This window comes from Pongo pygmaeus, chromosome 17, assembly GCF_028885625.2.
Source record: "Pongo pygmaeus isolate AG05252 chromosome 17, NHGRI_mPonPyg2-v2.0_pri, whole genome shotgun sequence".
NCBI lineage: Eukaryota > Metazoa > Chordata > Mammalia > Primates > Hominidae > Pongo > Pongo pygmaeus.
In genome coordinates this window covers 22,117,394-22,130,749 of record NC_072390.2, presented here as the reverse complement: position 1 = coordinate 22,130,749, position 13,356 = coordinate 22,117,394, and the positions used below count along the sequence as shown (strand labels likewise).

Sequence of the window (13,356 nt, the reverse complement as noted above, 5' to 3'; positions counted from 1 at the left end):
CCAGCCTGGGCAACAGAGAGACGCCGTCTCAAAAAAATAAATAAGTAAAGTTTTAATTTTATTTTACTTATATTTTTGAAACAAAGTCTTGCCTTGTCGCTCAGGCTGGAATGCAGTGGTGTGATCACGGCTCACTGCAGCTTTGACTTCAGGGGCTCAAGTGATCCCCCCACCTCAGCCTCCCAAGTAGGTGGGACTGCAGGCACACCACCACGCCTGGCTAATTTTTTATTTTTATTTGCTATGTTGCTTAGACTGGTCTCAAACTCCTGGTCTCAAGCAATCTGCCTGCCTCGGCCTTCCAAAGTGTTGGTATTATAGGAGTGAGCCATGGCGCCTGGTTTTGAAGTTTTTATTTTAAAAATCTATATTACTGCAACTTAATTTCCATCATTATCGGAGTGAAATAGTTATAATATTTTATTAAATAATGTCAAATAATATTTTTAGTATTTCGTACATAGCTTTGTTCTATGTATGGCATACTGAAAACATTACATCGTTAGACCATACTCTCCCTTGAACTGCTACGATGTAGTAGCAAATAAGAACTTAGGAAATTGAAAAAGAATAATCTTCTGTTAAATTTTAATTTTATAAGGTAGGACCTTAAGATAATCCCAAATTGATAATGAGTTTCTCCTTATGGGCTAACATACCTAAGTTTCTTTCTTTATACTTTAAGTCTCTAAGTGAATCCTAAATTATATGATGAAAAGTGTTCCCTTTGTTAGTCAGATGTTTGCGCATACACTCTCTACAAAGATGCTCAGAAAAGGACACAGTGAAGTATGAAGAATCTTGCATACTTTGAAACACCATTACTTTAGGATGGTAAAACAACCACTTACTTATAGCCCTTAATATGCCTGCCACTGGTTGGGGAGAGAAGATCCCTGGTGGAGTAAGTTCTTTTCTTCATTACATTTTTTTTTCTTTGAGAAGCTCTCTTTGAGGAAGAGAGTTTAGAGACTAAAATAGCTCACTGTCACTGAACCCTACTGTGTGTCAGGCATGTGCTATGTGCTTTTATGTGTGTTATCTAAGAGGTGGTTACAAATGAGAAAACAGACTCGACTTCCAAGATTATACTGCAGTTAGGTAGCAGATACAGATAGGAATGCAGTACTTAACTTTAGCATATATATATATAGAGAGAGAGAGAGGCTTTTTTGTTTTGTTTTTTGTTTTTTGAGACAGAGTTTCGCTCTGTTGCCCAGGCTGGAGTGCAGTGGCGCGATCTTGGCTTACTACAAGCTCCGCCTCCCAGGTTCACGCCATTCTCCTGCCTCAGCCTTCTGAGTAGCTGGGACTACAGGCACCCGCCACCACGCCCGGCTAATTTTTTGTGTTTTTAGTAGAGACGGGGTTTCACTGTGTTAGCCAAGATGGTCTCGATCTCCTGACCTCATGATCCGCCCACCTCGGCCTCCCAAAGTGCTGGGATTACAGGCGTGAGCCACCGCGCCTGGCAGCACATACATATTTTTTTACTTATATTTACATATATTTATATACATATGCTCCGTATGTATATATGGATTACATGGACACGGCAAAAATTACACCGTACAAAAGGGTATATAGCGAAAAAGTTAAGTCACATTCTCCTTTCCCTCAATCCTTTCCCTTAGGTAATAACTGTAACCAGTGCCTTGTATATTTTCCGAGAGACATTCTATCCATATATAAGCCAGACTGCCTGTCTGTCTTCCTCCATCCAAGTATCCATCCCACCCTCACAAAACAGATATTAGCACACTGTTTTGCACTTTGCTTTTTCACTTAGTATATATTAAAAGTACTTCCATATAGATGATGAGTTCTTTTTAACAATTTAATAGTATTCATTACTTAGCCAGTCATCTATAATGGGACACATAGGTTATTTCTAGGTTTTAGCTATTATAAATAATGCTGCTATGAATAACCTTTCAAAGAAGCTATATCAATGTATACTGTCACCAACAATATAAGAAAGTGCCTGAGCTTCACCTACACAATTATATTAACAAACTTTTTCATCTTTGTCTGATAGGTGAAAAATGGCATTATTATAGTCATAATTTGATATTGTTATTATTGTGAAGGTGAACAGTTTTTCTTGTTTTTAAAAGCCATTTGTATTTCCGTTCTCTTTTTGATATGTAGGAGTTCGTTACATATTAAGAAAGTTCAGTTTTTGTCATATATTGAAAATATTTAAACATTTTTGTTATCTTTTGACTTATGGTATTTTTTCATGTCAAAAAATTAAATTTTTATGAAATCAAACTTAAACCTTTTTTCTCTAGGTTTCTGTGACATGGCATTAAAAAATCTTTTTTCACTCTGCTGATTACAAAAAATTTTCTCCATTGTTTTCTTATATAATTTTATGGTTTCATTTCTTTTATGTTTAGATTATTGCCCAACCGGGACTTTACTGCAGTGTAAAGAATGAGGCAGGCCAGGCATGTTGGCTCACATCTATAATCCCAGCTCTTTGAGAGGGAGGTGGGCGGATCACTTGAAGTCAGGAGTTCAAGACCAGCCTGGCCAACATGGGGAAACCCCGTCTCTACTAAAAATACAACAATTAGCTGGGCGTGGTGGTGCACGCCTGTAATCCCAGCTACTGAGGAGGCTGAGGCAGGAGAATCGCTTGAACTCAGCATGCAGAGGTTGCAGTAAGCCGAGATCGCGCCGTAGCATTCCAGCCTGGGCCACAGAGCAAGACTCTGTCTCAAAAAAAAAACAAAAACAAACAAAAAAAACAAATAAAAAACCCACAAAAAACATAGAACAGAAGCAGTTCCCACTGTTACGAAGTTACTCCAACTTTCTAGGGCTACCCTGATGTACCATACCAGGTCCTTTACTGGGACCAGAGGGGTACAAACTCTAGGAATCCTGTAGCCTTACCTCAAACCACAGGAAGAATTCCTAGAAGTACTATAAAGTAAACTGTAATGAGAAATTGATAGCTTTCAAAGTATAAAACTGTTCAAATATAGTGAAAGAAGAAATAAAATAATTCAGTATAAGATTTTCCTTAGGGGAATGAAAGCAGTTTGAAAAAAGGGTATAAATGATCAGTGACATGAACCAAATGAAACTGGCAGAGCAAACCGCCTATTAAATCAGACGTACTGGATTTGAAAAGTTATTCATTGCATTCCCTTCCTCCATTCCTTTCCTTTGAAAAGTATCCAACCTTGAGCCAGTTTCTTTCTTTGAGACAAACAGTGCTGGGATTACAGGTGTGAGCCACCAGCCTAGCCCCTGAAATCAGTTTCTTGACCACAATTTCTTATCCTAGGGATCACCAGGTGGGCCTATGAACCTACTAAAACCACACGCTGAGTTTGGGGGGGATTGTATTTGTGCGGACATTTCCTCTCATAAACATGTTTCATCTTAAAGGTGTCTAAAGGCATCTATGATCTTTAAAAGCAAGGATTTCACTGTTAAGTCAAAACAACTTCTTGAACCATTAGTAGTACTGTACCATATATAGAACATTAAATCGGCACTACATTTAAATACATTTAAAATGGCATTACGTTCATTTTTAAAAGCTATTTCAGATAATGACACTGCAGGGCAATGCTATTCCAATTAAGAATGTAACAGGCTAGACGCGGTGGCTCACGCCTGTAATCCCAGCAATTTGGGAGGCCAAGGTGGGTGGATCACCTGAGGTCAGGAGTTCAAGACTGGCCCAGCCAACACAGCGAAACCCCATCTCTACTAAAAATACAAAAATTAGTCAGGTGTGGTGGCGCATGCCTGTAGTCCCAGCTACCTGGGAAGCTGAGGCAGGAGAATCACTTGAACCAGGGAAGTGGAGGTTGCAGTGAGCGAAGATCGTGCCACTGCACTCCAGCCTGGGTGACAGAGTAAGACTCTGTCTCAAAAAAAAAAAAAAAGGCATATAACAGAAAAGTTTAGTTTTCTTCTACTCAGGAGAGTGAGAGCTTATATTCTTTAAAGTTAGCCTGTGGAACTGTATCTCTTCCTCAGTTATCAGCTGCTATGTCTTAAATTTTACATGCTAAACTGATTTAGGATTTAGTATATGGCTAATCACTCTTATCCAAAGTAAGGGTGGTATTATTAAAAGTTCCAGTTTATTAGTCGGTTTAAATATCCTCTGACTCTCAACAGCTTTCCATTAAGAAAAAACTACCTTAATGGGGCATTAAGTTAAGGAATAGAGAGTAGAGAATCTAGATGAGGATTTCCAAGGGAAACAAATCATACGTAACGTTTATTTGAGAAAGTGAAGAGCACACTATGTTAATTTTAATTTTGCGTACCCAGACCTCATCTGTCCATCTCTCTGGTTTATCCGGACTATTTGAGGACCAAAGGTAAGAAGGGGAGAAGAGAGTGAACAGGTAAGATGACAAAGACAAGGCAGCTAAAAGAACAGCAGGGGACTGAGAGAGCTGTAACAGTTCTCCAACTGGGAATCAGAAATTCTCTGCAGAGTAACAACCTGGAAAAGTAAAAAGGGCTTTTAAGATTCTGGTTGGCCAAGCACTGTGGTTCCCCAGCATTATGGGAGGGTGAGGCGGGAAGATCGCTTTAGCCCAGGAGTTCGAGACCAGTCTGGACAACATGGTGAGAACCCGTCTCTACAAAACACAAAAAATCAGCCAGGCGTGGTGGCATGCATCCGTGCAGTGAGCCGTGATCTCATCACTGCACTCCAGTCTGGGTGATAGAGTGAGACCCTGTCTCAAAAAACAAAACAAAACAAAATTCTGGTTAAGGGCTGGGCATGGTGGCTCATGCCTGTAATCTCGCCACTTCGGGAAGCCAAGGTGAGCAGATCACTTGAGGCCGGGAGTTCAAGACCAGACCAGCCTGGCCAACGAGAACAACAACAACAACAACAAGGAAGAAGAAGAAAGAAGAAAGAAGAAGAAAGAAGAAAGAAGAAAAAAGAAGAAGAAATAATTTGTCAGGCATGGTGGTGTGTGCCTGTAGTCCCAGCTTCTCGGGAGGCTGAGGCCAAAGGATCATTCGAGCCAGGAGTTGGAGTCTGCAGTGACCTATGACTGTGCCACTGCACTCCAGCCTGGGTGACAGAATGAGACCCCTTCTCAAGAAAAAAAGAAGATTCTGGTTATAATCAAGAAATCAAAAAAGAGGCAACTAGAAAAGCTAGGAGACAAATGCAACTATCTGGATTTCCGTAATTATAGATATCAGTAATATAAACACATGTCAAAGGCAAAACAATATGATTTCTAGGTATACATTCCCCATTGGGGCACCCATCCCAAGGCTGCTTTCCCTTCAAGCAGTGGTCTTTACCTTTTGAGGGATCACAGAACAATCCACTAAGAAACTGACAAAAGCTACGGAATCACCTAGAAACGAAATACCTGGTAACACACGTACATAAAATTTAGCAGTTTCAGGAGATTTGCAAATACCTTTCAAGTCTGATCCCTGGATCCCAGACACTGTTTTAAAGGCCTCAAGTCCCAAAATGACCCTACCTATTATAACACATCCACTCCCTCCTAGCCACCAAAATTAAGATGATTCCCTCTGTGCCACTGATCTCAAATAGATCATAAGAAGAAAGCACTATAGGTAGTCATGTGGGTAAATTAGGGCAGTGCTGAATCGAGAATCAGAAGGACTGGATATGAATCCCAGTTATGACACTAGCAGATATTGTAACATCAGGTAAGTCATAACACTGTATTGGCCCAGTGTTTCCTCAGCCATAAATGAGGGGTTTGGAATAAACTAAGGTGCTGACATTTTAAAAGGGAACAGTTTTCCTGTGTTTACTGAATATTTACTGAGCATCTAACATGTCCCATAGGTAGGTGGTGGGAAAACGAAGAAAAAAAAGACCACCCTCAAGGAGCTACACAGAACAGACAAATAGTTACAAAACAATGTGGTTCATATTCTAATAAAAGAATATAGAGAACTAAGAAATGAGAGAAGGAGGAACATTTAACTTTGCCCAAGGAGACTAGAGTCTAGTCTTGAAGATGTTTCCCAAACAGATATGGTAGGCATGGAGTATATCCAACACATGAAGACTCCAAGGTGTGAGAGAGCAGCCAAATCTTCAAGGGAATTCAGAGTTTGTGCAACCATGTAAAAGCACTGAGATTAGACAGCAGGCAGGAGAATGTGTAACTAGTAGGCAAGGGAAGTGTTTTAGAATAAGACAGCTTTGATTCACCTGCCTAACTGGCTGCCCCACTGTAAGTGTGAGAAGAACACTGTGCACTTGATACCTGACTTCTAAAAATTAGCTGACTCACAAATGGTAAAAATTGTTCTCTAACAATATTTGAACTACAAATTTCTAATAAAGAAAAATGGCGGCCAGGCGCAGCAGTTCATGCCTATAATCCCAGCACTTTGGGAGGCCGAGGTGGGTGAATCACAAAGTCAGGAGAACGAGACCATCCTGGCTAACACGGTGAAACCCTGTCTCTACTAAAAATACAAAAAATTAGCCTGGCGTGGTGGCGGGGGCCTGTAGTCCCAGCTACTTGGGAGGCTGAGACAGGACAATGGCGTGAACCCGGGAGGCGGAGCTTGCAGCAAGCCAAGATGACGCCACTGCACTCCAGCCTGGGCAACAGAGCAAGACTGTCTCAAAAAAAGAAAAAGAAAAATGGCCAGGCGCAGTGGCTCATGCTTGTAATCCTAAGCCTTTGGAAGGCTGAGGTGGACGGACTGCTTGAACTCAGGAGTTGAAGACCAGCCTGGAAAGATGGTTAAATCCTGTCTCTACAAAAAATACAAAAACATTAGCCAGGCCCAGGTATGTGGGGGACTGAGGCAGGAGGATGTCTAAAGCCCAAGAGGTCGAGACTGCAGTGAGCTGAGATCACGCCACTGCACTCCAGACTGGGTGACCCAAAGTGAGACCCAGTCTCAAAAAGAAAAGAAAGAAAAAGAAAAAAAAGAAAGAAAAAGAAAAATGTGGCTGGGCGTGGTGGCTCACACCTGTAATCCCAGCACTTTGGGAGGCCGAGGCAGGTGGATCACCTGAGGTCAGGAGTTCAAAACCAGCCTGACAAACATGGTGAAACCCCGTCTCCACTAAAAATACAAAAATTAGCTGGGCATGCTGGTGGGCGCCTGTAATCCCAGCTACTAGGGAGGCTGAGGCAGGAGAATTGCTTGAACCCGGGGGGGGGAGGGGGGGGGGCGGAGGTTGCAGTGAGCTGAGATCGCACTACTGCACTCCAGCCTGGGGGACAGAGCAAGACTTGGTTTCAAAAAAAGAAAAATGAAGTCAGTCAGGAGTTCCATTGTTTATAAACCCTAATTAATCAACCAAATTCCAAGAGGCTGAGGTGAGAGGCTCACCTGAGCCCAGGAGTTTAAGGTTGCAGTGAGCTATGATCGCACCACTGCACTTGCACTCCAGACTGGGCAACAGAGTGAGAACTCTTTAAAAAAGAAAGGAATTTAAAAATAAATAAGCCAAATTCCTTCTGAGCCATCACTTCTTAGAAACATCCCATAACACGGCTTTTGCGATTCCCCAGTTTTACTCTTTTCCTCAGTAGGCACACAGACTCCATTCCTTCTCTCTGTCTTTCTCAAAGCTCAGTCTGATGAAGACAGCCAAAAAGGGATCATGAACATTACTCAAAAAGTCAGAATTAACCTCACACAATCAGACCAAATTAAACTTTTCCAACTGCACCCTTTGTTTTGCTGTTCTTGTTTTAGAGACAGGATCTCACTCTGTCACCTAGTCTGTAGTGCAGTGGAACAATTATGGCTCACTGCAGCCCTAACCTCCTGACCTCAAGTGATCCTCCCCCCTCAGCCTCCCAAAGCGCTGGGATTACAGGGATGAGCCACCGCCTGGCCAGCACTCTTTCACGATCAATTCTTCCACCTGTGTACTCTTGGTCCCATTGACTCTTGCTTTCCAAGATTTCTGGCTCCAACAATCATCCCTTCTATTTCAACCTCCACCTCTCTTTAGGTTCATCCCTGCAATCACATAAATATATCAAGTTGCCCTTTCCTCGTAAAAAGTCATTCATTCAGCACATATTTTCAAGTGCTTACTAAGCACCTGGTACTGTGCAAAGCACTGGCAGTGCCTTCATGAAACTCTGAAGAGGTAGTAAAAAATATAAACTCAGATTAACAGAGTCTATTCTGCTCCAACCCAATAATTCATTTCTAAGAAACCTCCTATTATCAAACTCATGAAATAAAAGACACTGTTCAAAAGGAGCAAAAAGGAATAAGGGACCAGAGTTCCAGACTCAAAATACTAAATTTATTTTTCCTGCAAGAATTTCAACAAGGTATCAAGTTCTCCTACCACTAAGCAAGTCCAGCTTTTAGTTGTATTCAGTTTTTGCTCAAGAGCAAAGCCTTTCTTTTCCCAGCTCCATTAGCATTACCAAAAAAAACACAACTCTTCAAAAACATTATCAGAAACATCACCCACTGTTGTGCTAAACAAAGCAGAAAGCCACCTTAAACACTTTTTTCCTACTCAAGCCGTGTTACTTTCAAGATAGTGGTTTGCTTAATGCAAATTGTGTTCCCGAAATCATTTGCTGCTGTATGACATCCAATTCCCGCTATGAAAGGGGAAGTCTTGGGATGCTAGAGAAGTACGCAACAGGGGCTGATACCCAGCATGGGCAGGTCAAGAAGGCCTGCCAAGGAAGTGAGACTTCAGGGATGAGTAGGAGGCAGTTTAAGCAAGAAAGGAAAGAGAAGGGGGGAAAATTGTGCCAAGGCAAAGAGAACAACATTTACAAACGCCCTAAGGGAAGAATGGACACACACACTTCCAACAATACAACAGTGGAAAAGAGGGAGGAAAGTAATAGGGGAAATCAAGCAAGAGACGCAGGCCATGAGGTCTTGTGAGCCAGAGGAGGGGCTGAATTTACATTGTGAGCAACGGGAAGCTGTTCAAGGGTTTAAGTGAGAAGTCACACAATCTTGCTTCATTTTAGCTACCTCTCCCCACTTCTTCAAGTTGGGCTTCTAAAAAGAGCAGTGTACACTTGGTAGTCTGCATTTCTTCCTACCTTCTCTCCTGAACTCCAGGTATCTGTCTTGTGTAGTCCACTGATACGACTCCCTTTAAGGTATCTGTTAATCTAGCTGCTCAATGTCATGGCCCTCTCAGGCTTGCCCTTACCTGTCAGATGGCCCTGCTCACCCTCAACTCCCTCCACTGCTTTCCTCCCCACTTCTGTGGTTGTTCCTCGCCAGTCTTTTTTGCAAGTTCCTCTTTCTCTACCCATCCTTTTAAATGCTGTCTGTCAAGATTCTGTCCTTGGCCTTTGATATTTCCAAACGCTCTGTATCTTCCCTAGATGATCTCATCAATGTCTAAGACCTCAAATATCACCCACGTGTTCATGATTTCCAAAATCACATTTACTCAGACCCTCTCTCCCGAACTGCAAATTTATACATTCAACTAGCTTCATTTCAGTGTCTCGCAGGTACCTCAAACGGAATTAAAGTTTCAAAACCAAACTTGAACATAACGTATACCCCTTTACCATTTCATTTCAAATCTCTATCTCCCCTCCATCCCTCCTGCCACTGCCTAACAGAAGCTCATCATTTGTCTTCAGGTTTACTCCAACCGACTACTGCCCTGTGCTGCGTGCCTACACTTTCCCCAACCAGTCTGCTAGCAGTCAGATGATCTTGCTAACAAGTAAATATGATCAGCCAGGAGCAGTGGCTCATGCCTGTAATCCCAGCACTTTGAGAGGCCGAGGCAGGCGGATCACCTGAGGTCAGGAGTTCGAGACCAGCCTGGCCAACATGGCGAAACCCTGTCTCTACTTAAAGTACAAAAAAATCAACCGGGCATGGTGGTGTGTGCCTGTAATCTCAACTACGCAGAAGGCTGAGGCAAGTGAATCACTTGAACCCGGGAGGCAGAGGTTGCAGTAAGCTGACATCGCACCACTGCACTCCAGCCTAGAGTGCAAAAAAAAAAGAAGCAAATATGATCATGGTATTTCCAGACTTACAATCCCACAGTGAGTTCCTATTAAACAGCTCAAATTTCTTAGTCTGATCTAGGCTCTGCCTTATTCTCCAGCATCTCAACTTCACACCAGTCTCCATGCTAAACTGTGGGTGGTTCTCTCAGCATTCCCTCAGTGCCTTTGTGCACTCCCTCCTTGCTGGAACAGTAATTCTCTTCACCTCCCTTGTCCTCTTCCCCTGGCCAATGTTTTTCAAGACTTAGGTGAGGTCCTCCCTCCCCTGAGAAGCTTCACCGGAACTCCCATGTGCACCCCTTTTTGGGAAATACAGGACTCCTAGGTACTCAACTCCACAAGACCCTGTGCTTCAAGCTAGCTTTACATGTATCACTTTAACGTTTTCATCAGCTTACCTATTTACAGGGCTGCATCCTTAAAAACTGGGACTCTTGTCTTTTAACAAAAATCCTCAGTGTCTAACACTAGCACATAACAAGCATATTGTGAACGAATGAATGAAAATATGGGACTACAATGAGGCCCCAAAAGAATAAGCCCTAGAGTGAGCACCTCGAGGGCAGGAACCTTGCCAGGAGCACTCTCTGCTGAATCCCCAAGGCCAGGAGTAAAAGCTGCAACTCCACTGGGGGTCCGGGCATATTTGTGGAATGGGTGAATGGATGTTCTAAGGCCACAGGAAAACACATAGTCCAAACTTCCTGACTTGCTTTCCATTACTAACTTTCTTGGTTTGTGACCTACTTTTACTGTAACACCAGTGTGCATGGCATGGTTTCTACTGACCAAACTAATGGTCTTGTTTTCAACTAGGAAAAAATAATATGAGCATTGACCAAGTAAACTACAGGATTCCTCGGTAATAATCTATAGAAGGATTTCCTTATCTTTTTGAAAATGGATGTGAAATCTCCAGTGGAAGCAAGTAAGTTCATTTTTCTGGAAAGAGGAATCACAATTCTCATTGAATTTTCAAGGATATTAATGATACCAAAGAAAATCAAATTTCTTAAACCAAAATGTTAAGCTGAATTAAGTTATATTCACTTTTCTCTTTTCAAATCTATTTCGATATATAACCTATCCCTTGGAGAGACAGCAGCCTCTGCTAAAACAAATGTAACTGGAGAAGATGCAGCTGGCAGGCTCTCTCACATGAAGATTCCTACCAGAATTTGCGTTTCAGATTGTCTATAATTGGAAGAGTCCTTACCAGCATTCTTTAAAACTTACAGCCCTATTCTAACATACTCTGTATCATGGGAATCAGGATATTTATACTTCCCACTAATGTGTTCAAGAAGAAAACGTTACTTTCTGAACACATTTTTCACTGTCATCTAATTAAATGGAAAGGGGAAAAACCCAGGATCATCCACATTTACAGGAAAGCCCGTCTTTTCTTTTACTTTACACAGAGAGAACCAAACATCAGAAGCAGCATTAACTTAACCGTCACCAAATTCAATCTTGGGAATAATACGGCAAGGATTAAACGAAGGGGAAAGCAGTTACATCATTTTAAAAGAGATAAAGTTTTGTTTGAATTAAAAGGTAGTCTAGTTGACATAAAAAAAAGCCAATCACAGGTGTTTATACTACATATTGCATCTACGTGAGCTGAACAGGCACGATTAGGGCGATAGGCGTCGGAACACGGTGCCCCCGGGGAGGGGATGAGGGCACTTTCTCAGGGCAAGGAAACGCTACTTTGATTTGAGGGGGCTTGCAAGGGGGGATTCATCTGTGACACCCGTTTGGGAGCACACATGAGATCTGCGTTTCACTGTAGGGAAAGTATACCTCAGTAAGGAAAAGTATAAAGAGAATGACACGCTATCACTGGACGAACACAGGCAAAGCCTCTTTCGTTCCGGGAAGGTTCTGTGGGGGACGAACCCACGCTGGGCGCTCCTGGGCCACGGGGGAAAATGAAGACGGAGGGTCTCGGGAGAGCTGCCCTCGCCAGAGGCCACGAGCCACCCCCAACCACCGCGGCTCCGCCAGGAGAGCGAGCTTCGCCTCGCAGCGGGCTGCGGCGACCGGCCCGGCGCCCAGGGCGGCCTGCTCGGACAGGTCCTGCGCGGGCGCCAGCTGGACCCAGGCGCCGCGGCCCCGCTCGCCCGCCCCCGCCCTCATCGCTCCCTGGGAAGCCAGCTGCCCGCCTGGCCACAAAACACCCAGCCAGAGAAAGAGCTGTCCGCGAGCAAGAACCAAGCACAGCAGCGTGGGAGCTACGGCGAAGCTGCGGCCCTGGGACGCGCGGCCCAGCGCCCCTACACTGGCGGCCCGAGCGCCCCCACACTGGCGGCCCGAGCGCCCCCACACTGGCGGCCCGAGCGCCCCCACGGCTTTTCCAAGGACCCCCCGGACCCCGGCCGCGCAACGCTGGTGGCACATCCACGCGCTCCCCAAGGAGCCGCTGTGGCACCGCCCTCCAGAACTAACTGCGCTTGCGCTAGCCATGAGCTGCTCAGCTCAAGTATGCCTTTTTTTTTTTTTTTTTTTTAAACCAAAAGGAGCAAGAGAGCGGTCAGCGCAGGCGCGCCCCTGACGCGGCCCGCGCCGCCACTTCCGCCCCGAGCGAGAGACGAGAGACGAGAGGCTAGAGGCGGGGGAGGCGGGAGGAAGCCTGCGGGCAGGGCACGAGTCCGGGTCTCGGAGGAGGTCGGCGACTGCCGCGTGGGTCCGCGACTCACCAAGTACAGAGGCTGCCAGCGACGCTGAGTATCCAACTCTTCGAACTCCCGCTCGATGGTGGTGGGCATGGCTGCGGGAGCGAGCTGGCGCGAGCAGAGCCTGCGCCGGCGGAGAGGCTCAGGCCCCGCACGATCCGGGGAGAGCGCTGGCGCTGCAGCGCATGCGCCCTGCGCGCCGCGCCCCGCCCCCACGCCAAGCCCGGTCGGCCGTGGGGAAAGTACCTGGAGCGTCGGACGTCAGCGCGCAGACTCAGCGCCCGAGCGCGGCGCGGAGTCGGCGGCGGGGCGGAGCGGGGCGCTCGGGGGGCGGGGCTCGGGGCGCCCAGGTGGGAGGGGGCGGGGCCGGGGGACCACCCGGCGGCCGTGGTCCTGGCGCGCGGCACGAGGTGAGCCGCCCCTTGGGCTTGCGTCTTCCAACAAGAGAGAGGCGGTGGTGTGGGTAGCGCGGCGTTACTGGAATGGGACCCCCTGCGGAAGTCCCCTGAGAAGTCGCCGGCACGCTCCGCCTTCCTTCTTGCGTCCCATTTCTCGTTTTCTTCTCAGCCTTCATATTTTTTTAAAGTGCTGTATTTGAATATTATTTTAAACATCATCTAGGTCAGTTTAGCGGCCTGTGACCAACTTGGAAACAAATTCCTCATTCTTTTCTGCCCTGGTGTCAGCTCCTG

General features: G+C 45.1%; 1 protein-coding gene across 8 annotated transcripts in view; it reads right to left on the bottom strand.

The window, feature by feature from the left end:
• Positions 1–12,969, bottom strand: part of PTPN2 (protein tyrosine phosphatase non-receptor type 2) — a 99,620-nt gene extending 86,651 nt beyond the window's left edge. For 5 of the 8 annotated variants that reach the window (XM_054460991.2, XM_054460993.2, XM_063653366.1 and 2 more), the window contains exon 1: positions 12,689–12,935. In XM_054460991.2, coding sequence (XP_054316966.1) covers positions 12,689–12,757 — 69 coding nt within the window. In that variant the 5' untranslated portion in view covers positions 12,758–12,935. Of the gene's footprint in view, positions 1–12,688 lie in introns of all 8 variants that reach the window. The other 3 variants (XM_054460992.2, XM_054460995.2, XM_054460998.2) reach the window with 3 other exon arrangements.
• Positions 12,970–13,356: the final 387 nt, after the last annotated feature.